Source organism: Hemitrygon akajei, chromosome 7 (genome assembly GCF_048418815.1).
Source record: "Hemitrygon akajei chromosome 7, sHemAka1.3, whole genome shotgun sequence".
Taxonomy (NCBI): Eukaryota; Metazoa; Chordata; class Chondrichthyes; order Myliobatiformes; family Dasyatidae; genus Hemitrygon; species Hemitrygon akajei.
In genome coordinates, this window is record NC_133130.1 from 28393115 (window position 1) to 28419526 (window position 26412).

The 26412-nt window shown below is 41.3% G+C and overlaps 2 protein-coding genes across 5 annotated transcripts in view; one reads left to right on the forward strand and one right to left on the reverse strand.

Annotated features, from left to right (window-relative positions):
* Positions 1-422: 422 nt before the first annotated feature.
* The window catches only part of lgals8a (galectin 8a), a 52489-nt gene continuing 26499 nt past the window's right edge, over positions 423-26412 (forward strand). Inside the window, exons 1-10 of one of the 4 annotated variants that reach the window (XM_073050572.1) lie at positions 426-576; positions 9040-9128; positions 10264-10474; positions 11942-12061; positions 14476-14529; positions 14613-14639; positions 16406-16494; positions 16737-16902; positions 18684-18829; positions 18920-22054. In XM_073050572.1, coding sequence (XP_072906673.1) covers positions 550-576; positions 9040-9128; positions 10264-10474; positions 11942-12061; positions 14476-14529; positions 14613-14639; positions 16406-16494; positions 16737-16902; positions 18684-18829; position 18920 — 930 coding nt within the window. In that variant the 5' untranslated portion in view covers positions 426-549 and the 3' untranslated portion in view covers positions 18921-22054. Of the gene's footprint in view, positions 577-9039; positions 9129-10263; positions 10475-11941; positions 12062-14475; positions 14530-14612; positions 14640-16405; positions 16495-16736; positions 16903-18683; positions 18830-18919; positions 22055-26412 lie in introns of those variants that run through there. The other 3 variants (XM_073050571.1, XM_073050570.1, XM_073050573.1) reach the window with 3 other exon arrangements.
* Positions 25167-26412, reverse strand: part of heatr1 (HEAT repeat containing 1) — a 103539-nt gene continuing 102293 nt past the window's right edge. Inside the window, exon 45 of the mRNA XM_073050569.1 lies at positions 25167-25538. Within this exon, the coding sequence (XP_072906670.1) occupies positions 25450-25538 (89 nt within the window). The 3' untranslated portion in view covers positions 25167-25449. The remainder of the gene's footprint in view (positions 25539-26412) is intronic.

Here is a 26412-nt window from a genome sequence, read left to right on the forward strand (position 1 = left end):
TCTCCTCCACCTTCTTAATAGTGCCCCTGCCCCCTTCTTTAGTCCTGACGAAGGGTCTCGACCCGAAACGTTGACTGCTTCTTTCAACGGATGCTGCCCGACCTGCTGAGTTCATCCAGCTTGTTTGTACGTCTTTATTTATTGAATGAATTTGGGTGGGCCAATGACACACTGTACCGAATAACTCTGCGTCCTGCGGTGTGGAGCCAGTCCAGGTTTTTGAGCTCAGACCTTTGGATTTGGTGCTAACCTTCCGCTTTCGGAGGAGCTAAGTTCACCCGCAGGAGCCATGATCGGCACGTGATTGTATCTGTCAGTGCAGACTGCCCCATTTCATCACACAACCAATGGAATCCCGTTGGCCAATCACGAGGCGACTTCCACGGCCTTACTCAGCTGACAATCAATGGCGCTCTCTCACTGGTCGGCTGTGTTATGTTACACCCGCGACGTTCGGTGTGAAGGAACTAACCGGAAGGACAGTGTGCGGACGCGTCTGTACTCCGGGAGTGCATTTGAGCCCGTCTCTGTCGGCGAACTTGTTTTCCGATGGATAATCCGACGATATTTAACCCGGTAAGAGCTTACCGTTGACGTCCAAGTGCTGCATTTACGTGTGTGTGGAGTGCACTGCGGAGGCAAGGCATGTAGCCTCCGTTAAATAACCGGACTCCTGCGCGCAGGTCCGCAGTCATTCGGTACAGCCTTGGGCAGACGCCCTTGTGATATGTCTTACCTTAAAGTTGTCTCTGCATTGGTGATTTGCCTGCGTTAATAACATCCGTTTTGTAAAGCTCGGCAAAAAGAAGGACCTTTCTTGTTTCTGACGTAGGAGATTCGGCCACTCTGGTTTGCTCCGTCATTCCATAATGTCAGAGATGATTTGATTTTTAACCTTGATTTCACATTCCTGTCTCCTCTCGTTTCCCTTTGACCCCTTTATTCATCAGCAATCCACGCTGGTACCTCGCTCAGCCTTTCCCGTCCGAGCGCTGCTTGGTTATCATGTGCCTGGTTCTCCACTCCGAACCTGGAGGGGCTAATATCCCTATACTCCACTCGGCAAGCGATGCTCCGCTGGGAACTTGCTGCTCCTGGAGTGATGGATCGTCCCGTTCATCAAGCTGGAGGGGGTGCTTTTTGGGTGAACTGGGGCGAGCGACCTGCGTAGTGCCGGGGGCTCAGAGACCTATCTTGCCTCTCACGGCGAGTCATAGAGCAGTACAGCACAGAAACAGGCTCTTCTGCTCATGTTGTCCGTGTTGACCTGTTTCTCTGTCTACTCCCATCTACCCACACCCAGACTATGGTCGTCTGTATTCCGCCCAACCAGGTGTAAACTTCTCTTAAATGTTGCATTCGTACCTACACCCAGCACTTCCGCTGGCACCACGATACTCACACCACCACCTGAGCCAAGAAGTTTTCACTCGGGTTTCTCTTCAACATTTCACCTTTCACCCATGACCTCCTTTTGTCTCACGCAACCTCCGAGGGGGAAAAAGTCTGCATGACTTTACCCTTTCTACACCCCTCACTCATTTGTACACCTGTCAAATCTCTCCTCATTCTGCTATGCTCCGGGGAATAAAGTCCGAACCTATTCTACCTTGGGACATTAAGTCCCAGGAATATTCTTATGAATCATTATAAAACTTGTGCTGGGCTGTGTTTTGGAGTATTGTAGTTCTGCTTGCCACATTATAGGAAGAATGTGGAGGCTTTGGAGGGGGTGCAGGATACTGCCTGATTTGGAGGAAATGAATAACAAGGAGAGTTTGGACAACCCTGGGTTCTTTTCTCTCGAGCACCAGAGACTGAAGGGAGACCTCATGGGAGTTCATAAAATCTGAGAGGCATAGATAACATTATCATTATGTGCTGTGTAGTATGATGTAGGCGATCGTGGTCTCGTAATCATGACATTTCTTGGCAAACTTTGCTACAGAAGTGGTTTGCCATTGCCTTCTGGGCAGAGTCTTTACAAGACGGGTGACCCCAGCCATTATCGATACTGCTCAGAGATTGTCTGCTTGGTGTCAGTGATTGCTTAACCAGGACTTGTGATGTGCACCAGCTGCTCATACGACCGTCCACCACCTTCTCCCATGGCTTCAAGTGACCCTGATCGGTGGGGCTGAGCAGGTGCTACATCTTACCCATGGCTTGCCTGCAAGGTTGTGACAGATCTCCATCCTGCCACCCATGGAGATAGAATGTCTTTTTCCCAAGACGGAAATAGTAAATTCTAGAGGGATAAGTTTAAGGTGAGAGTTATAATTGCGATGTTAACATTCATTTCAAGTGAACCAGAATTTAAAAGTAAGGATGTAATGTTGAGACTTTATAAATCACTGGAAAGGCCTCAGTTTGAGTATTGTGAGCAATTTGGGTCCCTTAAGTCAGAAAGGATGTGCCGAGTTGGAGAGGGTTCAAAGGAGGTTCAAGAAAACGATTCCAGGTTAGAGTGGCTTGTCATTTGAAGAGCGTTTGATGGCTTTGGGCTTGTATTCACTGGATTTCAGAATGAGGGGTAACCAAGTTTGAAACCTATTGATGTTGACAAGCCTTGGTAGATTGGATGTGAAGAGGATGTTTCCTATGGTGGGAGAGTCCAGGACCAGACAACACAGCCTCATAATAGAGGAGCATCCTTTCTAGAATGGAGATGAAAAATTTCTCTAGCCAGAGAGTGGTGAATCTGTAGAATTCGTTGCCACAGGCCACGTCCTTACATGTGTTTAAGGCAGAGGTTGATAGATTTTTGATTGAGCAGGGGATGAAGGTATACAAGTCAAGTCAAAGTCAATTTGCTTTTTAATTGTCATTTTGACAATAACTGCTGGTACAGTACACAGTAAAAACGAGATGTTTTTCAGGACCATGGTGCTACATGAACAATACAAAAACTACACCGAACTACATAAACCAACACAAAAACTATACTAGACTACAGACCTACCCAGGACTGCATAAAGTACACAGAACAGTGCGGCATTACAATAAATAATGAACAAGACAATAGGCACAGCAGAGGGCAGTAGGTCGGTAGTCCGATGTTACTTAAATAATCAGCTGAATGGCCCGGGATTCTGTCCATTTCTGTACTCCCACTGAGCATTTCGTTGCCACAGATGTGGGGAGAAGGCAGGAGATTGGGACTGAGAGGGAAGATGGATCAGCCATGATGAAATGGCAGAGCAGACTCGATGGGCCAAATGGCCTAATTTTGCTTCTGCTTATGGTCTTGCAATGTTTAAAGGAGATAGGCAAGGCAAGTATTTTGAGTGTTGGGTACCTGGAATGTGTTGTCATGGGAGTGGTGGAAGCTGGTTCAAGAACAACATTTAAGATGCATTTACACAGGCACATGAACAGGCAGGAGCTATCAGGAGTAGAGTAGTTTAAAAATGGCATCATTGTTGGCATAGACATCATTAGGCTGAAGGGCCAGTTTCTGTGCTGTACTGTTCTATGTTCTCAAACAAAATCAGGTCTTTCCAAAGTTCTGGCCTGTCAGGACTGGTACTTTGAAACTGATAGCTCATTGACTAACAACATAGATCTGAGTGAACCTTTGATACTAATCAGAAAAGAACAGGGTTATTTGTCATGCCTGTTTCATATCTCTCAAATTAAAAGAGAGCATTTTGTAACCTGCTCTGTTTAGATTAGCTATTGTGTTTTGTCTTTTCCTTATCAGACTTCAGCTCCATGGATCCATTAGAATGTCTTGCCTCTGGAAAGCCATGGTGCAAATGCACGTTCTCCTCTTCGTTGGTTTATGCTTACTCATTTTTCATGTAACTCCCCATCCCCCAGAATTAATTGTTGTTCTGTTTTATTATGTTTCTATAAGGTATCTTGTAACTGGTGTCCTCCTCAAGGCTGAAGAGACAATAGTGTGCAGCACAGTTGGCTCAACTAGTAGAGCTGTCAGTGACCCCAGTTCAGTTCTGACCTCCATACTGCCTGTGTGGGGTTTGCATGTAATATTCTCCCTGTGGGCTTCTCAACGATATGCAGATAGTTAGGTTGATTGACAACTACAAGTTATCCCCAGAATGAGGATGAATAATGGGTCTCAGTTGGACAATCCACACCAGAGGTGTGTAAAAAGAGCTACTTTTTAATCCGGGTGGCGATCGAGAGATTGAAGGCAGAGTTTTGCTGTAGTTTGAGTTGAGCAGTGACCAATCAGCAAGAGGGATTCATTAGGAAGGGCCAATATGGATAATTCAAGTGCCAGTGGAGCAGCCATTGTTGTGAATGTGCTGGTCTTTAGAGTGGCTTTGGCTCATCGGGCTTGGGTGAGGTAGATTGTCTTGTAAATTACTCTCTGTTATTTGTTAATTCCTCATCTATTAGAGCATAGTATAGAGAGAATAGCGCCAGGGTCAGTGTATTATACTGAGTGTGGGATGTGGAAAGTCTGAGGCTACATCCACACTAGACCAGATAATTTTGAAAGTGTCGGTTTCATGTAAATGCCGGGGGATGAAAGTGCCATTTTAGTGTGGACGGAGGGTAAAAACGAAGAGAAAAAGCTTTGGTTACAGATTTATCCGGCATAGTGTGGACGGAGCCTGAGAGACTTCCAGTCTCCCACATAAACATCTGCACCTGGCGCACGGGCTGCAGCTCCTGAGAGAATGCACTAAGGAACAAGATCTGCAGCTCGATGACCTTTGACTCATATGGAAGAATGGGGAGGTCATAGACAGGAGCTACAGGAAAGTCGTTACTCTTAAGTTGCAGGAGATGGGTAACTGCGTGACTCAGGAGGAGGGGAAATGGACAGCCAGTGCAGAGTACATATGTGGCTGTTCCCCTCAATAATAAGCATATAACTTTAGATACTAGTGAAGGGGATGACCTAGCAGGGGAGCAACACACTCTTCAGGTATCAGGAACTAAGCCTGGTGCTGTCGCTCAGAGCAGAGAGATGAAGAGGACTGCAGTGTTGATAAGAGATTTCTTCCTCAGAAGAACAGAGATGAGGTTCTGTGGGTGCAGTAGAAATACCTGGATGGTATATTGCCTCCCTGGTCCCAGGACCAAGGATCTCTTGGATTGTGTCCATGGCATTCTCAAGGTCAAAGGTGAGCAGCCAGAAGTCTTGATACATATTGGCACCAATGACTTGGGTAGAGAAGGTGAGGAGGTCCTGAAGAGGGATTTCAGGAACTTGGTAAAAAGCTGAGAAACAGGACCTCCAGGGTGGTAATCCCTGGATTGCTGCCTGTGCCATGTGCCAGTGAGGATAAGAATAGAATGATTGGGCAGGTGAATGCATTGCTAAGGAATCGGTGCAGGGAGCAGGGTTTCAGGTTTAGGGATCATTGGGATTTCTTTTGGGGAAGGTATGATCTGGACAAAAGGGTTGGGTCACACCTGAATCCAAGGGGGTCCAATATCCTTGTGGGCAGGTTGGCTAGAGTTGTTTAGGTGGGTTTAAACTAATTTTGCAGGGCGATGGAATCCGGAGCGATAGTGCTGAAGATGAGGTAGTTGGTTTACAAACAGAGGCAATGTGCAGTGAGACTCCTAGCTAGGAGAGGCTGATGAGTGGGCAAAATTATAGTCAATCAATGGTATGAGTTACAATGTAAAAGGCAGACAAAGTCAAAAAAGGTGCATACAGGTGTTATATTTGAATGCGAGCAGTATTCGAAATAAGGTAGATGAACTTGTAAGCACAGTTACAGATTGGAATGTGTGATGCTGAGGGCATCACTGAATCATGGCTGAAAGATGATTATAGCTGGGAGCTTAATGTCCAAGGATACACATTGTATTGAAAGGACAGGCAGGAAGGCAGAGGGGGTGGTGTGGCTCTGGTAAAAAATGAAATTATTAGAAAGAGATGACATTGGGTTGGAAGGTTTTGAATCATTGTGAATTGAGCTAAGGAGCTGCCAAGGTAAAAAGACCCTGAAGGGAGTTGTTTTCAAACTCCCCAAACACTAATAAGGATGTGGCCTACAAATTACAATGGGAGATAGAAAATGCATGCTGAAAGTCATGGGGAATTTCAGTATGCAGGTAGGTTGGGAAAATTGGGTTGGTGCAGCATTCCAAGAGGGGGAATTTCTAGAACGCATATGAGATGGCTTTTTAGAGCAGCTCATGGTTGAGCTCTTCAGGGATCAACTAATCTGGATTTGGTGTTGTGCAGTGTACCAGAATTGATTGGAGAGCTTAGGGTAAAAGAACCCTTGGGAAAGTGATCATAGTATGATCACACTCACCCTGAAATTTGAAAAGAGGCTAAGGTCAGATGTATCAGTATTAGAGTGGAGTGAAGGGAATTAGAGAGGCATGAGAGAGGCGTTGGCCAGAACTAACTGAAAAAGAACACTGATGAGGATGATGGCAGAGCAGCAATGGCTGGAATTTTTGGAAGCAATTTGGAAGGTGCAGGATATATGCATACCAAAGAGGAAGAAGTATTCTAAAGGTAAGATGATATAACCATGGCAAAAAAAGTCAAAGCCAACATGAAAGCCAAAGAGAGGACATATAATGGAGCAAAAATTTGTGGGAAGTTTTTTTAACTACCAACTGAAGGCAACTAAAAAAAGTCGTTAAAGTAAAGATGGTATACAAAAGTAAGTTAGCCAGTAATATTAAAGCGGACAACAAAAGTTTCTTCAGATACATGGTGTAAAAGGGAGGTGAGAGTGGATATTGACTGCTGAAAAACGATACTGGAGAGGTAGTAATGGAGGACAACAAAATTACGAATGAACGGAATAAATGTTTTGCATCAGTCTTTACTGTGGAAAGCACCAGCAGTATGGTGGAAGTTTCAGGGGTCATGAAGTGTGTAAAGTTACCATAACTAGAGAGAAAATCTGAAGATATGTTACCTGGACCAGATGTTGTACACGCAGGTTTCTGAAAGAGGTGGCTGAAGAGATTGTGGAGGCATTGGTAATAATCTTTCAAGAATCACTGGATCCTGGAATGATTCCAGAAGACTGGAAAATTTTGCAAAAGTCACTCCACTCTTTGAAGGGAGAGGCAGAGGAAAGGGAATTATAGGCCAATTAGTCTGACAGTGGTTGGGATGATGTTGGAGTCCATTGTTAAGGATGTGGTTTTTGGATATTTGGAGGCACGTGATAAAATAAGCCATAGTCAGCATGGTTTCTTCTAGAGAAAATCCTGCCTGACAAATCTGTTGGCATTCTTTGTCATTGCTGCTTGTTATTTCTTCAAAGGAGAATCGGTTGATGTTGTGTACTTGGATTTTCAGGAGGCTTTTGACAAGGTGCCACATGAGGTTGCTTAACATGGTATTATGGGAAAGATTCTAGCATGGATAAAGCACTGGTTGATTGGCAGGAGTCAACGTGTGGAAATAAAGGGAGTCTTTTCTGGTTGGCTGCCACAGTTCTGAGGCAATGAACTTTCTTGCTGAAGAACTTTCTCATTGGAGATTTCTCTTCACCTCGATTTTAAGTGAGTGTCTGTTTAATCTGAGCCTGCCGCACCCACTCCCCCCCCCCCCCCCCCCCCACTCCAAGTTCCACGCCAGGGGCACTCGGCCACCTTGAGATCCAGTTTATTGAGTTTGCTATTGGCTCTTCTCCCAGAGTCCAAGGATCAACTTTGCTGCAGTCTTCTCCACGCTTTTCAGGATTCCAGAAAAAAGTTCAGGCAGCATCAGTGGAAAGGGAAGCAGGTTTTCAGATGTGGACTTTCCATTAACCTGAAGTGTTGAGTCTTCACACAATGTTCTGTTTCTATTTTGGATTTCCAGTTTTAGTGGAAACTGTACTTCCTTAGAAGATTGGTGTCATTCAATGTCTGCAGTGAGATGCTGAAGATGTTCTATAGGTCAGTTGTGGAGAGCGCCCTCTTCTTTGTGGTGGCGTGTTGGGGAGGAAGCATTAAGAAGAGGGACGCCTCATGTCTTAATAAGCTGGTAAGGAAGGCGGGCTCTGTCGTGGGCAAAGTACTGGAGAGTATAACATCGGTAGCAGAGCGAAGGGCGCTGAGTAGGCTACGGTCAATTATGGAAAACCCTGAACATCCTCTACATAGCACCATCCAGAGACAGAGAAGCAGTTTCAGCGACAGGTTGCTATCGATGCAATGCTCCTCAGACAGGATGAAGAGGTCAATACTCCCCAATGCCATTAGGCTTTACAATTCAACCGCCAGGAGTAAGATATGTTAAAGTGCCGGGGTTGATTGTATTTAATGTATTTAAGTAAACTACTTAAGAACTTTTTAAAAGCTATTATTAATGCTTTTGAGATAGTGATTTAGATGCATATCATATTTTTACTGAGTTAAGTATTGTATGTAATTAGTTTTGCTACAACAAGTGTATGGGACATTGGAAAAAATGTTGAATTTCCCCATGGGGATGAATAAAGTATCTATCTATCTATCTATCTATTTCCCGGAACTGGTGAACACTCTGGAAAACACAGCCGCCAGAATCTTGCTATGGATGTGACTTGTCTAGAATAATCCATGGGGAAAATAATTTTCAACATCTAGTATGCAGGAATCCAAATGCTGGTCCTTGTTGAAAGGGCAAATTAGATGCTCTGATTGTACATGTGCTTGATGATACTTTGTGGGAACCAGTTGCCCTGTTGAGCCTCCTCAATTCATGCCTCTCTCTGTGAAACAATCACGCTCAAAATACACCTGTGGCTGTATGAAACTCAAGCTGTATCTTGCAGGATCATTAACATGAAATCCAAATAATCTGTATTGTATCTAAATTGTAATGACAACAAAGGAGGCCATTGTATAAATGCCAGCACTCAGTTTACCAATCTCTCCAGTTTCAGAATGTACCATTTACATACAGCTGCTGGAATGGATTTGCCAGTGCTGGTGGTTACAGGCATCTTCTGCTGTGTGTGAACTCTATACATCACCAACCTTTGACTTGTAAAATGTCACGGATGGAGTCCTGTCATAGCCTGGAGAGGATGTGTGGTCTCATTCTCCTCCTCCTCCTCCTTGTATTCCTGAAGTACATTTGCCTTTTTTTGTTCTGTCTCTCTGCAGGTTATGCCATTCTTGGGAGCAATTTTTGGTGGATTGAGACGTGGGCATATGATTGCAGTCCAAGGGATTTTGCCCAAAGGGAGTGATAGGTAAGTTGAGACTGCAAAGTAACATTCTGAAGACCTTCCGTTGAGCTACATGTCCACATGCATTGTTGAGCATTTTCCCTTGATGCAAGACTATCTTCAAATCTCAATGTTAGCCAGGGTAGGAGCCTTGTATCTATTTTCTGCCTGTATTGTTTTCGTGTTGCATGTTTTTGTTATGGTAATTTGTCACGTGGGTTGGGCCGTGATATAAGCAAACGAGTATAGTTACATATTCACACTTTGTGCCGTTAGTTTCAGCTGGATATTTTTTGTTAACTGCTAACTTTGCTTATTTTACTACTGCAATGTGAGTTTCATTAGTTTTATCGTTATAGAAGTTTTTACAGCTTTGCAAGTTTTTTAATAAATGATTGAATGAACATTTTTGACTTGGAACTCTGTTACTTGGAACTCGGTGCCGAATCCTTCACTTAGTATCTCGGCGGCTTTGGTTTGTTTTTCAAATAACCACTAGAGCCAATTAACGTAATTTTATTTAGCAAAGGTCACATGCTTTGTAATCTTGATGTGATATTCTTACTAATTTTACACGTTGTTGAATCTGATCAACAATTCTTCAACTTTCATTTAGGTGGTTAATTTGTATTCTGTCCTGTTCTGATCAGTTAATGAAATGCACTTCTGGAGGCTGAGCCTTTCTACCAGCCTGACTGATGAGGGAATGAAATAGTTATAGTGAACCCGTCTTGACCTGGCAGTCGCTTCCAATAAATCATCGACATTTATATTTTGTGGCTTGTTTACAAAAAAATTTGTGTTGACATGAGGGGAATGCCAAAATGTACAATTCCCTAACTCGTGCACCAGGTGTTAACGTTCCATTGTATTTGGGGAAATGTGTGAATTGGCCCACTTGATTTTTGATTTGAGGATCGTACGTATTTGGAAAAGGACCCATAGCCCACCAAGTCAATGCCAACCATCAAGTACTCATCCAAACTGATCTCAAATTGCTATCGTCACTCCCATTCAATAGAAATTGACTCCATGTCTAAATCACCAAGCAACCTGGTCCTACCATTTTAATCAAATCAGTTTTAGAGCTTGATCTTTCGATATCAGCCAACACCAATGTACATTATTACTGAATCGCGGCGATACAATCTTGCCCTAGATTTCAAGTGGATTTTCAATGCGGAAGCAGCAAGCAGCCTCGTGCGGACATTGCCTTCCATTTCAATCCACGCTTTCAGAGATCGGAATATGTGGTTTGCAACACACTTCAAAGGGAAAAATGGGGACGTGAGATGAAAACATATGAGATGCCATTCAAGAAAGGAGAGCCATTTGAAATCATTTTCTTTGTAATGGTGGACAAGTTCAAGGTAATGCAAATCTTCTAAAGTAAGAACATAAAATGCCGAAGACACTCAAATGTTTGTGGAAGGGGAGATGTGGCTAATATTCCAGTCTGAAATCCTTCATCAGAACTGGAATCTGAAAAGTGGGTCAGAGCTTTTGCAGGTAATTGAAACCAACAGGAGAATGCCTGGTCTGCTGGGGGTTTCAAGCAGTGTTGGTGCAAAAGGAAAGGTGGATTTACAGAATCTTACAGATGTTTGTCCCCACAGCAGAACAGTCCAGTTCTGGTGCATAAAGGGGAATGATCTTAAAGTGTTGAATTCGGCACCAGCTCTTGAAAGCTGCAATATTGTCAGACCAAAATACCGATCTATTGTCAGAAATTGCTAGAAACACTCTTCAGGCCAAACTGTATCTGTGGCGAGGAAGAGATTGTTAGTATTTCAGGTTGAAATGTTTTGATCAAGGCCTGCTGATCGTTTCCAACCATTTCTGATTTTAATTCGGTTTTCTGGCATCTGCTGTTCGTTTTCAGATCTGTAACTGATCACAGTAATCAGACAGCTTCGTAAACAGCATGTCACCACAGCAAACCTAACCCTGTCCAGCAAGCCTCAGTTAATGAATTCCTGGTGTGATGGAAGGGTGTGGTTGCCTTTGTACCCCTGCACTCAAGGTGGGATGTTCTTTTGCCAGCCCAGTGAAGGACACGGGTAGAGTTGGAGATAATCAGTGGTGGTAGTTCTGATTTTTAAAAAAATGCAAATCCATTTGTTGTTGTAAAGTAGAAATGCACTTTGTTGTTGCATTGTGGTGAAGCTTCTCAAACAAGCTAGCGTGATGCTGTTGCAGCTCGGGGCGTCAGAATTCAATCCCCGCAGCCTCTGTAGGGAGTTTGCATATTTGTACATTCCCCAGTCACCGCCCCCCCCCCCCCACCAACCACCACTCCCGTGGAATTTTTAGGTTTTCTCCAGTTTCCTCCCACAGTCCAAAGATGTACCAGTTTGTTGGTTGTCGATCATTGTAGATTTTCCCCGTGACTGGGTTAGGATTAAACTGGGGATTGTTGGGGAGTTATTGAACTGCACGGTTCAATGGGTCCGAAAGGCCTATTCCACACTGTATCGCTAAAGAAATAAAATTAATGGTTTTTATACAAATTTGCACACTGTAATTAATCAATGTTTACGTGAGACGTGGCGGTGAGGTTTTTAAATATGAAGATAAGACTTAATTTTTTTTTCTCCAAAACTGCCCTACCAAAGGGAGACATTTGTTTCCTTGAACAGAATCCAATGTAAGGATATTGAATTTGTATCTCCTTCACAAGCAGTGTTACACAGTTAAAGGATATCGGGTAGGTGAATGGAGTTGGCACAGTTTGCCAATATTGATCGATTGGCTTGAAATGACTTGGTTTAGTGTATTAAAGCTGCAGATGAAAAACGTAGCATTTAAATGAAACTTTTTTTGTATTTATTTGCAAGGTTGCAGTTAATGGGAAACATTTCCTGGATTACCAGCACAGGATGAGTCTGGATAGAGTTGATACACTTGGAGTTAGTGGTGCTGTTCAAATTCAAACCATTGGCTACTTGGATAATGCTGTAAGTAAGCAGTAATTGTGCAATTTATTACAGGAGTGCTGCATCTGGTTTATTGGTGATTCTAATTTGCCTTTGCAGTTTAAATGTCAAAACATTATTTTGGTCATCCTCTTCCCATTCAACTCCTCGCCACCTGGTTATTCTTCAACATGGTGACTGACGTTGATTTGTAGATCCTGATGTGGTTCCAGCAGCTTTTTTTTCCTGAGTGACTAGTCTTCACTTGGAAGTCAAATAGTAAATGTTGGTGACATTCATAGGTATATAGCATTATAGCAAAACCCAGTTCCAAATGTGTGAACTCTTACAAATCAGCAGGTGTTTGCCGGGCTTCCTGCTTGTTTAGTCTCAATGAAGTATTTCTGGAATAGATCCCAATTTGATTTTGGACGTTGTCACTTAATAAATTGCCACAAACTTACACTGCAGAAAACAATCTACAAGTGCATGTCTGATTTGGCTTCCTCAAAGTAATTGTGCCTTGTGCCAGGGTCCAGAGGAGGTTCAAAAGGATGATTCCAGGAATTAAAGGGTTATTGTACGAGGAAAGTTTGATGGCTCTGCATCTGTACTCGCTGGAATTCAGAAGGATGAGGGGGGAATCTCATTGAAGCCATTTGAATATTGAAAGGCCTGAACAGAGTAGATGTGGAAAGGATGTTTCTCATGGTGGGAGAGTCTTGGACAAGAGGGCACAGCCTCAGGATATAGGGGTGCCCTTTCAAAACAGATGGGGAAAAATGGGTGAATTTGTTGGAGCTGTGGAGGCCAGGTCGTTGGGTGTATTTAAGGCAGAGATTGATAGGTTCCTGATTGGATATGGCATCAAAGGTTATGGGGAAATGGCCTCGAACTGGGGTTGAGGAGGAGATTTGGAAAAAAAGGGAACATTCATGATTGAATGGCAGAGCAGACTCAATGGGCCAGATGGCCTAATTCTGCTCCAATGCCTTATAATCTTATAAACTAATTAAATTTCTTGTAATCTGTTGTCTCTTTTGATGGTGCTACTAGAATTTAAGCAGAGAATTTAGAGACACATATTGTGTATCAGATCATATGTTCTCCAAAGTTCAAAGGGAACAATAAAAGTTTTGTTGCAGTAGAGTTGATGTTTCATCTGGTGCATTTAATATTTTTGAACTTTGAGCACTAGAATAACTATCGGCATTACTAGAAGCTTTGACGTTGTTAAACATCATTTCCCAGGTCATGTGGCACCCTCAAGACTGGTTATTGTCATTCTTCAGTAAATGCGTGTCAAGGAGAATAAAATCATTATTACTCCAGATCCGATGCAGCATAAAGAACAATAAATATAAATAAAAACAACCCTATAAACACAATGTACAAGTAACGGTTCTATACATGGACTGATGTACATAAAGTGATGTGTACGTTGTGGTGGTGGGGGTGGGTTGATGGGTGGAGGGTTGATCAGTCTGACGCCTGGGGGAAAGAACTGTTTTTGAGTTTTGTGGTCCTGGCGTGAATAATGCAGAGTCTCTTCCCTGATGGGAGTAGGACAAATATTCCTTTAGCAGGATGTGTGGATTCTTGATATTCCTGGCCCTTTTCCAGCATCTTTTTGTACCTATGCCCTTGATGTCCGTTAGGCTACGTTGGCTTATTGGACAGGTTTTGCTGCCAGTTGTGCAGATTCCGTACCGTACAGTTGGAGCATGTTAGGATGCTCTCAGCTGCAGCTGTAGAATATTGTGTGCTGATGTGCCCAGACCCGCTCTTGTCAGCCTCATCAAAGTAGAGGTGTTGGTGAGCTTTCTTCACCGTGGGGGATGTCTCATGGGATTGAGGGTTCATGTGGGATGTGCACTCCCAGTAGTTTGAAACTGTGCTGCCAGTGCAGAGTGATGTGGGTTTTCCTTAAGCCGGTAACCATCTCCTTTGTCTTGATGACATTGAGGAAGAGGTTATTCATCTGATACCAGGCCTCTAGCTCATTCCCCTCCTGTCTGTAGTTGCCTCATTGTTGTTGGTGATGAGCCCCACCACTGCCGGGTTATCAGTGAACTTGGGTATTTGGCTGTGCTGTCGTGACTGAGCAGAGTCTACTGCAGTGAGCTCCACTAGGAGCACTGAGCTTCCTGTGGTGTAAAGAAACAGAGCCACAAGGAAATAAGGGAGGCTATGATAGTTGGGGGGGGGGGGGGGGGCAGGTAAGATTGTGGAGGCTGACAGTGACTCTGGGACAACAATATCCTGTGTTGTAATGCCAGGAAGATGGTGGTGGTTAAAAGCCTTTACCCTCTCAAGAACAGCTAAGGATTGACAGTAAATGCTGTTTGCCCATATTTGATTAATATACAATAATTATACAAACTGTAAATGTTCAATTGTAGCGATTAAAAAGCTATATTGTATAATGAATATTTTGATCTAATTGTTTTCAACAGCAGGACAATCCATATTCTGACCTTCCAATAAAGAAAACAAATACAGATGGGATTGTAAGTTTGAATGCTGATGTTCTTAAAATAGTTTTCTCTGCCTTCAAGTTGATGTGATTTGATATATTTTTTTTAAATTACAGCAGTCAAACCCATCGAATGTCGAATTGGTAAGTGCACATCCTGTTTGTTACTGATGTACGTGCTTGGTAATTTAGTCTGGAGGTCACTGCAGCAGAGAGAAGCATTCAAGTACAACTGCAAGTCTCCAAGGATGACATTTGACAGGATTGCTCCTCCTTCCCTTTTTGCTAGGTCTGCCCCTTCCCTCCTCCCATCCCTATTGGATTTAGAATATGGAACAGTACAACACAGGAAAAGGCCCTTCACCATGTGATGTTGTAATGAACTAATTAAAATGGAATTTAAAAGCCCAATTAAACTAACTTGTTCAGCTTACAAGGTATCCATTGTCTCCACTACCACCCCTGGCAATGCAATCCAGGCACCCACTACTATCTTTAAAATAATACAAGGCCCACACATCTACTTTGAATTTGTGCACTTACTTTAAACGCATGCAGATTTAAGCATAGGTGCATCATCCCTGCTTTGGTGGGGAGGGGAGAGAATACCAGCGGTTTATCTTTGCCTCTCATAACCTTGTATGCTCTATCAAAGTTAAATTTAAATGTATTACCAAAGTGTGCACATATTACCATATACTACCTTGAGAATTTTTTTACTTGCCAGCATTTACAGGAAAAAAGATACAACAGTTTATGAAAAGCTATACATAGACTGACAGACAGCCAATGTGCAAATGAAAAATAATACTGAGAACTAGGGTGCGGTTGGAGATGCGTCTCTACCAAAGGAGGTATAAGGCACTCCTTCCCTCCAGTTGTCCACAGGTCACCCTCAAGGTGCTTAGCCCCACCCACCTGATCAGGGCTATGGGAGCAGCTGGTACATATAGCAAGTTCTGGTTTTGCGACCACTTACACGAGGAAGACATTCTCTGAAGAGTATTGATAATGGTGGGGTCACCCCTATTATAAAGACACTGGCCAGAAGACAGCATTGGCAAACCACTTCTGTAGAAAAACCTGGCAAGGACAACCACGGTCAGAGTGTACTCAACAGCAGGGAAGGCTTTGCCTGTGATTGACTGGGCTGTATTCACCATTCTCTGTAGCGTTTTCCATTCCTCAGCATGACATCATCAGTCTCCATTGTGCATCTATGGAAGGTGGTCAAAGCCTTTGGTGACATGCCCAATCTAGGCAAACTTATGAGAAAGTGGAGGTGGTGGTGTGCTGCCTTTTGGTGACACTTGTGTGTTACTCCCAGGACAGATCCTGTGATATGTTAACACCATGGAATTTAAAGCTACTCCCTCAGCCTCTGCCCTCCAGAGATCACAAACCTTATTTGTCGAACCTCGTTTTAAAGCACACACTTTCAAATCCAAGCAAACCATTTCTGCACCCTCCACAGTGTTCCTCATGCATCATGTTAATCTACTTCTATTTCGGAAGGAAATTTAAAAACTTGCAAATTCTGCAGGAAAAAGTAATTGAAGTCTGTTTTGATCCCAAATTCTGAAGAGTAATTCCACTCTGAGGTGAATTTTTCCTCAATTTATTTTTGTTGACAATGATTTCAAAGGGGAAAGAGATAAAAATCCTCCTCAAGTCCGTGCCTCATTGGCACTTGAATTGCTAATGCATAAAAAGCTAAAGATTTGAGTGCTCGTAACTAGGAATATGGATAATTGATGCTCATCATGGACATAATGGGCAGAAGTGTTTCTGTGTGTGACTGTGACTTTAATTGTTTTTCTTGGTGAATTGGCAGAATTGATGTTGCTGATCTGAGTCTGTTACGCAGACGCTAATATTTTAGATTTTAAACGGTTGAAATCTCTTTTCAGACCGTCCCTTATATGGCTAAAATTAAGGATGGGTTGAGCCCAGGTCGTGTAATCACCATTCAGGGTAAAGTCGACAGCTATCCAGACAGGTAGGTTAATGATGAATTTCAATTATAATCTCAGTAATTAGCATCTGAAATCTTAAGAGCCTCACTTTACAATTACATTTGAGCTGTTAGACCAGAGTTCATTTTAAAGATCTGCTGCAGCACAGGAAATTGTATTTGAATATTACAAAGAACCTGGAGTAAACTGCAAATGGATAATACTTCTATATTTTATAAGTTCAATTAATTTGTAAGTAATATTATATAAGTACAATTTCTTTCAGATTTTCCATTAATCTCCAATCAAGTGCCTCCACTGATATTCTGTTGCATCTGTCACCGCGTTTCAAGGAGAAAGCTTTTGTCCGAAACTCTTATCTCCGTCAAAGTTGGGGAGAAGAGGAGAGGAAAATAGATAATTTTCCCTTTAATCCAGATGCGTATTTTGAGGTATTCTTTTTGAGAAGATCTTCATAACATTAACATTACTTAACAGAAGTGTGGTGAAATTAAACTTTTTATTCTTCAATCTCACTTTGTGTAAAAAGCACATTTCTACAGAATCCTTGGAACAGTAAATGTAAATGTATCTTGTTTTGGTTGGTTATAATCAAGAGATGTCTATCTCTTCCTAAAACTCAGTCTGTGCTCACAGTGAATTACTGTTGGCCACAATACTACATTGTCAACTATTTTTTTCCCCAAGTTTTTTGACATTTAAATATTTCCACATGGAATTAAGATGGGATGGGGGGGGGGCTAGAAAATAAATATTACTTTTCCATCTTACTGAGTAAGTCTCAGATGAGATTTCAAGTGTATCTGGACTGCTACATGTGTTACATGTGTATGCAGCCCTGGGTTAGAGAAATTCTAGGCATCACTTCAGCGTGATGTGTTGGTTTAAGTGGGTGAACAGCATAAGTTTTGCAGAAGGAGAAATTCAGCAAACTAGCATTATTCCCTCTGGAACTAAGGTGTAAAGAAAACTTGATGGAAGATTACAGTATTGGTGGGGCATTCAGGCGCCAATTTAAAGCATTTCCTCATTTAAAGATGAATCTTTGGAGCATTTTTTTTTTACCCCACAGAACTGTAGCTGCAGTCACTGTGTAGATTTTCAGGAGAATCTACAATGTTAAGATAAAGACCAGCACAAGCTTGAATGACAGAGCAGAAATGAGGGGATGAACAAATTTCCATTTCTTATTCTGTTTGGGGAATGTTGGAATAGTGGGCAGAATCTTAAAACTTGGATTTATCCATTTGGTATAGGAACAATGAAATGCCTCTACACACTGTGGTGCAAATTTGAAATACCACAGAAGGCAATTTTCATCAATTATTATTTTAATATTTAAGATTAAAATTGGGGGAACAGGTACAGTACTGTGCCACAGTATTAGTTCGTGTGTGTGTGTATGTATATGTATACACACACACGCACAACTGAGACTTTTGCACAGTACTGTTGTCAACGTGGAGCAGACAGCAAGTTTGTAAATCTGGCGGGAACAAAGGATGTTAGGAATGGTGTGGGAGAGGAGCTGCTTCAGGTGGGGGTGTTGCAGGTGCAGACACGCCCAGCCCTGAGACACCAGGAGAGGTTATTTGATTGTAAGCAATTTTTTTTTGATCACCACAGAATCTCTCTGGTGCTTCTTGCTCCATCCTACCTTCCTTCCCCTTTTCCCCAATTATGATTCCCTTCTCCCTGCCCCCTTTCCACTTGGTCCACAATAGAGGACCCAAATCAGAATCAAGTTTATCATCACTTGCATGTCATGAAATTTATTTTGTAGCAGTGCAATACATAAAATTACTGCATATACAAATACATAAAAGCTGCTTCTGTCTATTTGCTACCACCAGAGTAGTATTAATACTCATCTAATCTTGGAAAATGGGGAAGGCTAGATGAGAAGAACTTGGCCTCCATTTTATGGTAGGTGCAGACGCCTCAACTTTTGCAGTGGCAAGTAGATTTGGTGAGAGAACAATGTAAATTGGCCAGAAATGCCTGGAATCTTGAGGGTTAAATTGGAGAGATTACACAAATGAGTGTTATACACTGTAGAACCAAGGTGGCAAAGGGATGTTTTAATGAAGATTAAGGTGTTGAAGGGGAAGATGGGAAGGAAATTTCTGTGAATCATTGGAATACAAAACATTTAGGGTGATTCAAAGATTGTTGTTTTTAAAAGTTCATACAATGTGTTCTTGTCTTACAGGTTGTCATTTATTGTGGGTCTGACTGCTTCAAGATAGCTGTAAATGGGCAGCACTTGGTAGATTACAAACACCGGTTTACTGACTTAAATAAAATCGATATGTTGGAGATTTCCGGAAATATCCAGTTGATCAATGTTCAGACTTGGTAGGTAGATGGAAAACTGTCTAATATTAAACATCAATGCTGGACAAACTGAGCATGAGTAATCTACCCAAATTCTGTTTCCAATTCTAGAAAGAGCATGAGATCAAATTGAGAAGAGTTTGTTTTATGGGGACTGTTGAATGATATTTGAAGACCTATTTATGGCTTTTGCTTAAAGTTGCTTTACTGAGTCCACTTGAAGCCATGTTTGATGATTGCATCATTTCTATAGAAGGTCAACTCCTCAAAAACTCTCAAAAATAAACCTAAATGCATTTTCCTTCAGCATTTGGTTCATTTTGCTCTGGAATACAAAACCTGCAAGCTTGTTGAAAAATCTTTAAATCTGTTCACAACATTTAGAAAATTTTTATAACTGAAGTTAAACCTGGAATAACCATAAACCTGTAACTTTAGTATCTTCAGTAGACAGCTATATACCAACATCTTCAATGAGACTTGCAGAACACTTTCTATGACTGAATTTGTGCTGTGTTAACTTCAAGCTGAAATGTGTCACAAATGGAGAAAGTTTTGAAACTTGACTTAATTGGCACCTGGAGTGTGAATGTACAGTATGTTTTCTTAAAATGTGCCCTCAAAAGATTTTCAAATTTCTCTAAAATTCTCCTCTCAAAATGGGAGTTGTACAGCTTGTCTTGAATAATCTATGCAAGGCTGAAACAGTCATTGCAATCCACTTGTACCTTTTTAATTAGTCCACCAGCCCTAAATTTAACTTAGTCCTACTACTGCAATAGGAAACTTGCACACTCTGCACCCAGAATTATACACAGTACATATTTCAAATGAAGCTTCAAACTTTTGCAGATGTGTCAGTTGTACAGATATCTGTCCACAAACTTGCATTATTTCAGCATCACTGCTTTATGCTGAATTGCAGTATTTAATAATTATTGGCTGAACTTAATTACAAATTAAATCAAAAATTACTGCTATGAAGAATTACAAATGCAATAAATTTCTATATCACTTTATTCGGTAATCAAAACTGTTTAAACTCACCTTTCTGTTTGGGTGTATGTAAGGTTTTTTTTTCACCTTGATCTTTGGTTTATTGCTTAAAGTTTGGAACATTATAGTTCTATACATCCATACTTTGAAAGTCTGAAGTGTACAAACTAACAGGTTATTAGCATGATAGTTTTGCAGAACTGAAGTTCATTTGGGATTGTGGTTATGTTGAGTCAGTGAATATTTCACTACTTCCGATTCCACCCTTGCTCACTATTCCAATCACCTGTAAGTTACAAAGCAATTCATCTTGTCCTATGGGCTGAGATTTCCAGTTTGCTATTAGTGATGAGAATTTGTATGTCATTATTTGAGTAAAAGTTCAAACTTAATTCATAATTTAGTCACTGTCTGCCAGATATATGTTAATTTAAAGCAGATGTTTTGTCTTTTGTGCTCTTTGCATTTGACATTTTGTATGTGGATAAGGTCTAATACTTGAATTTGCAATAACCTTGCTGTTGAGAATGTATTAACTGAATCTAGGATATTTTATATTTTGGCAGACATCGTTTACACTCTTATCAGCCTAGTAAATTATCTTGCTTATTTACGACTGAGAACTTCTTTAAGTTCTTAGAGTTAGTGTTTCACAGGTTAAAGATTTCATCTGTACTGCATATGTTTACAAAAATTAAAACTCATACCATGTTCATTCTATAATTTTTGGTTGTCCATAGCATTTAATCCCCTATTTCCAACATAGATTTAACGTTCTGCAGAAATCAAGGATAGCTCTCAGGAGAAGCTGCATTGTTATTCATTTATAAGAGACAAAAAGCTTATGAATTTAATTGATTTAAGTTTGTTTTTGTTGGTTTGAGTTGAGTCAAATTAGATTTCATGTTGGACCTGCATTCCATAAACTTAAACTGAGGAGCTTAAGCAGTGTTGCAAATAATACAATTAGGTCATAGCTTCTTGGACCATTTCACTGGTGTGCTTGTGATAGCAGCATCAACGCACAGTATTTTTTCCGTTCAGAATGTATCAGGAGTGCAGTATGACCAAGGACCAATCTACACTAAATTCATTTACCAGCACTTAAGCACAAGCCTTCTAATTCCTTACAGTTCACATGTTTGGGTAAATGTTTGTCTACTATGGATGCTGTCAGTGTTCCAGCTTCCAACTATCCTCTGAATACTAAAGTTCTTCCTCTGATCCTCTAACCTCATGCCTTGGATCTATCTTCTCCTAATTGGCATTCTATTTCTGTGGGGAAAAAAATTACTTTTTATCTACTTTTTAGCATGGCTTTCAAACCTACCCTTCTGCAAGAAAAGAAAGTCAGCTGCTCCATGCAGACAGCTTGAATGCTCTATCTGATGGAACACTGAGATGAATGGCCCCCCAATTACGTCTGCCTTAGATTGTGGCAATGTGTATTTCAGTTGTGGTTGACCCAATGGTTTGGAAAACAAACTATACCATAATGTACCTATGCTGCCATCTTGAGGGATCTTTGGGCATTGTACTCTGAAGTCGTAATCAGCAGTACGTGGCAGCGCACAACCAACCATTCAACGTGAAGACTGACATTGATAGCACAGATAAAGTCCATCAACTTGCCTCGGGATTTAATTCCATTTACCAGTGTGTCACCTAGTTTGGCGATTGTTTAGTCTGTGACCATCCCTCATGGCTATCAACACCACTGATTTTTGTTTATTCCCTAAACTACTAATTATACCTTTTACCATTTGGATCTAAAAGTAGAAGTGGTGGATAGCATCCAGTCTATCACAGGCAAAACTTTTCCTCACCAGTAAGTACATTAACATGTTGCACTACCAAAAACAAAGCAGCATCCACTGTCATTGGCCTCCACCATCCAGGCCATGCTCTTTTTTTCGCTACTACCACTGGGTAGGAGATGCAGGTGGCTTTGGTCCCACTCCACCAGGTTCAAGAACAATTATCCTACAACTATGAAGCTCCTGAACCAGTGCAGATAACTTAACTCGCCACCACTCTAAAAGAAATCTGCAGGTTGTAGAATCAGTTCAAAGGCCTCTTTACAATGCAAGTTCACAGTATTTTAAATTGCACATTGTTTTTTGTCAGTTTTTGTTTATGTATAATTTTTCAAATTCTATTGTATTTCTTTATTTTCCTGTAAACACCTGCATGAAAATGAATCTCAAGGTATATAATTTGATAATAAATTTACTTTGAACTTGGAAATAATTGTTCTAGCACTGATTCTTGCACACACCATTGGGTACATGCTCCCAATTACAAAAAAACAACCTTCCACTGTCTACTGTAGTCAGTGCACCCAATACAGCCTTCTCTATGCTGGTGAGACCACAAGTCGACTGTGGGACCACATTTGCTCCCTCCACAAAAATAGCAGGATTTCCTGGTGCTCAACTATTTTAATTCCTATCTCCATTCCTGTTCTGATATGTCGGTCCATGGCTGCCTCTTTTGTCACGATGAGGTTACTGAGGTTGGAGGATTGTGTGAACACCTTATATTCTGTCTAAGCAGCCTCCAACCTGATGAACACTGATTTCTCCAACTTCCAGTAATTAATACTTTCCCTCCCCTTTCTCTAATCTATTCCCTACTCTGAAAACTTATTAACCCATCCCATGTTTTCCTCAACCTCATTTATATGTATCACAAGAGGCTGATGTCTCATTATGGATCACTGCAGAACATCACTGATTACAGACCTTAAGGCAGTTTGCCCCATTGACCTCTACCCTAACACGGGCAAGCCAACTCTGAATCGTGTATGATTGTATCTTTATACAATGTTTAACAGTATCAAATGACTCACCCTCTTTTCAAAGCTGTTCCACCATGTGAATAAGAGTGGGATGGAATTGTGTCCACTTGCTTGGATGAATCAAACTTTAACAAGATTCAATGCTATGGCACGACTCCCTTGATAAGGGCTCCCTCCCTGCACCATTGTAGTTGCTGACTCCAGGAATACCTCCCAGATCTGTGATCTTTGCTGTTAAGGACAGGCAAACAAACTGTTACAGGGTCTCAGAGGGTCAAGCAACATCCATGGAGGCAAAGGGCACAGGGAACAGCATCACCTGCAGATTCTGCCTCAAACTGCATACCATCTCTCCTGGCTAGACGTTTAATCCTCCTTAGATGGAGGGATGTTGCCCCGCCCACGCATGCTCAATGGCTTAATGATATTATGTCCTGCTTAGACCTTGAAAAAATTCATTATTCAGTTCTTAATTCGGATACAAAGTTCCATAAGGTCTGGGGACCTTTTATTGAGTATTTTCATAACCTTCCTCTTAACTAAGGTTTTTTTTTCGGTCCCTTGCTTTCAGCTCCTTTTTTGTTGGTAGTAGGCATTAATATCTTTTGTTGCTAAGTGTATTTACAGTTTTGGGGGTTTGAATGTCCTGATGTACACTCTCTAGATTGTGTTGTGGTTGGTCTGGAGTTCTTTTTTGTTGCGGGGTTTGGGGAGGATACTAATTTTACATATCTTCAATTTGGGTGCTTTCTCAATTATCTTCTTTTGTATTATATTATTATTGTATGTTTATTTTTGCACTGTATTAATGTTCTTCATTTCGACCTGGGTTTTTTTTAATCTGTAGCAATGTAGAAAATGTATATAAAAAAAAAACTGCATACCACCCACCTCAGCAACAATAATGGTAAGTCGGTATTTCTGAGTTCAGATTCAACCAAACACTACAACGGGAGCAATTTTTAATCAGCACTGCAGAAGTTCAAAGAGGCAGCTCACCCTCACTTTTAAGGGCAGAGGGTATTGGAAAACAAATACCGGGTTTGCTCACAAAGCTCAATCCCTCCACCATTTTAAAAACCTGTTTTATAATGATCATTTCATTGAGGTAATCAAAAAAAAAAAAAAAAAATTTAACAATCTAGGAGCACAAAAAATAGAAGCAGGAATCAGATTTTCATGCCAGCTCCGTAACTCAAGTCAGAAAATGGCAGATCTTATACCGCAGTTACACCATAATCTCTTGATCACTGTAGATCTACTCTTAATGTACTCTACTCACCTCAGCCCCCACATCAGGCTTGGGTACAGAATTTGAAAGATTAATTACCTTTTTGATGTGACTTCTGGTTTCAAGCACTCATCCAAAGGAATCACCAACTCCATATCTACCCTGCCAAGCACCTTAAAATAAGGTTCTTTACAATCTATATAACTCTAGAGGTACAGGCTCATGGAGACAAGAGACTGGAATCAGGAGCAAAAAAAACCCACAGAATTCTGAGGAACTTGGAGGTCAGGCAACAAACTTGCATGCAATGTCATTAAGGCCAAGGAATTGATCATGGACTTAATGAAGGAAACACTGGGAGAACACACACAAGTCCTCATCAATAGGCCAGCAGTGGAAAGTGGAGAGCAGTGTCAATGTCAGCTTTATCCTGTGCCCAACATATTGATGCAGTTATTAAGGTGGCATGCCAGCAGCTATATTTCATTAAGAGTTTGAGGATATTTGGTATATCATCAAAGACTCTTGCAAATTTCTAGAGACGTACGGTGGAGAGCATTCTGACTGGTTGTATCACCACTTGATATGGAGGCTCCAACTGAGGAAACTGCAGAGGATTATAGACTCAGTCAGTTCCATCATGTGCACTAGTCTCCCCACCAGGGAGAACATCATGAAAAGGAGATGCCTCAGGAAGACAACATCCATCATTAAGGACCCTCACAATCAAAGACATGCCCTCATTTCACTTCTACCATCAGGGAGGAAGTACAGGAGCCTGAAGATGCACACTCAATGTTTTAGGAATAGCTTCTGAAACTTTGCCATCAGATTTCTGAACAATCCATGACCCATGGACACTATCTTTCTCTGTTTGCACGATTACTTATTTTAACATTTATTGTAATCTATAGTACTTCTCATGTATTGCACTGTACTGCTACCTCACAACACAATAATTCACAACATGTCAGTGATAATCAACCAGATTCTGATGCTGATATCTCTGGGATGCGGGAGGAAACCCAGGGAGAATTTGCAACTCCACACAGACAGCTTCCAGGTCAGAACTGAACCTGGATCTCTGAGGCAACAATTCCACTAACAACATTACTGTGGCTCAAGTAGGTTTATTGATTTGATGATTAGTGCCAGTAAATTAACTTTTCAAAAACAATATGAATTTGGTCAAGCTCGCAGTTTTTGGCGGCTGTTGCCCAAAGAATCAGAGACAACCAATTTGGGCCCTGTTGCACTTTTTTTGAAAAATAATTAATGAACAAATTGGATAATTTGACACATAAATGATAAAATAATGAAAGTACTGATAATAATTTTTAAACATTTATTATAATTTGTGGGTGATAACCAGGAGTTTAAAAAAACCCATCAATTCAATGAATGGTGATAATGAGGCTGTACATTTACCTACTCATCAAAGCCCAACCTGAACAAAGTCAAGTAAAAATTCTCAGATGTTGGTTTGCACGCATTAAGATAAAATCCTGCCCACTGTAACAATGGTGTCAGTATATTTAAATACATGAGAATCACATGATTCTGAATACAAACCTTTACTGTACATATAAAAACTACATTCACAAAATACTGCTTTCAGAAATAGCTCTGTAAAGGCTCTCCAAGAACAACTTCCAGCTGCTTAATCACTTTCTGACAGTGGTTCTCCACTTCCTCACATTCATCTGCAAAACAAAAAGCACAACTCAGAATTCCAACTGAAGTGAGAGTAAGGATATATATCTCCAGCAAACAGAAGACCACAAGACATAGGAACAAAGAGGCCATTCATCCCAGCATGGAGGGATTGTCTACACTACAGAGTCTCTGCGGGTGGAAGTTAGGAACAGGAAGGGGTCAATAACTCTACTGGGTATTTTTTTTATAAACCACCCAATAGTAACAGCAGATAGGGAGACAGATTCTGGAAAGGTGTAATAATCACAGGGTTGTTGTGGTGGGAGATTTTAATTCCCCAAATATCGATTGGCATCTCCCTAGATCGAGGGGTTTAGATGGGTGGAGTTTGTTAGGTGTGTTCAGGAAGGTTTCCTGACATAATATGTAGAAAAGCCTACAAGAGGAGAGGCTGTACCTGATCGGTTATTGGGAAATGAACCTGGTCAGGTGTCAGATCTCTCAGGAGGACAGCCTTTTGGAGACAGTGATCATAATTCTAGCTCCTTTACCACAGCATTGGAGAGGGACAGGAACAGACAAGTTAGGAAAATGTTTAATTGGAGTAAGGGGAAATATGAGGCTATCAGGCAGGAACTTGGAAGCATAAATTGGGAGCAGATGTTCTCAGGAAAACGTATGGAGGAAATGTGGCAAATGTTCAGGGGATATTTGCGTGGAGTTCTGCATAGGCACATTCTAATGAGACAAGGAAAGGATGGTAGGGTACAGGAACTGTGGTGTACAAAGGCTGTTGTAAATCTAGGGAAGAAGAGCTTACGAAAGGTTCAATAAACTAGGTAATGATAGACATCTAGAAGATTATAATGCTAGCAGGAAGGAGCTTAAGAATGAAATTAGGAGAGCCAGAAGGAGCCATGA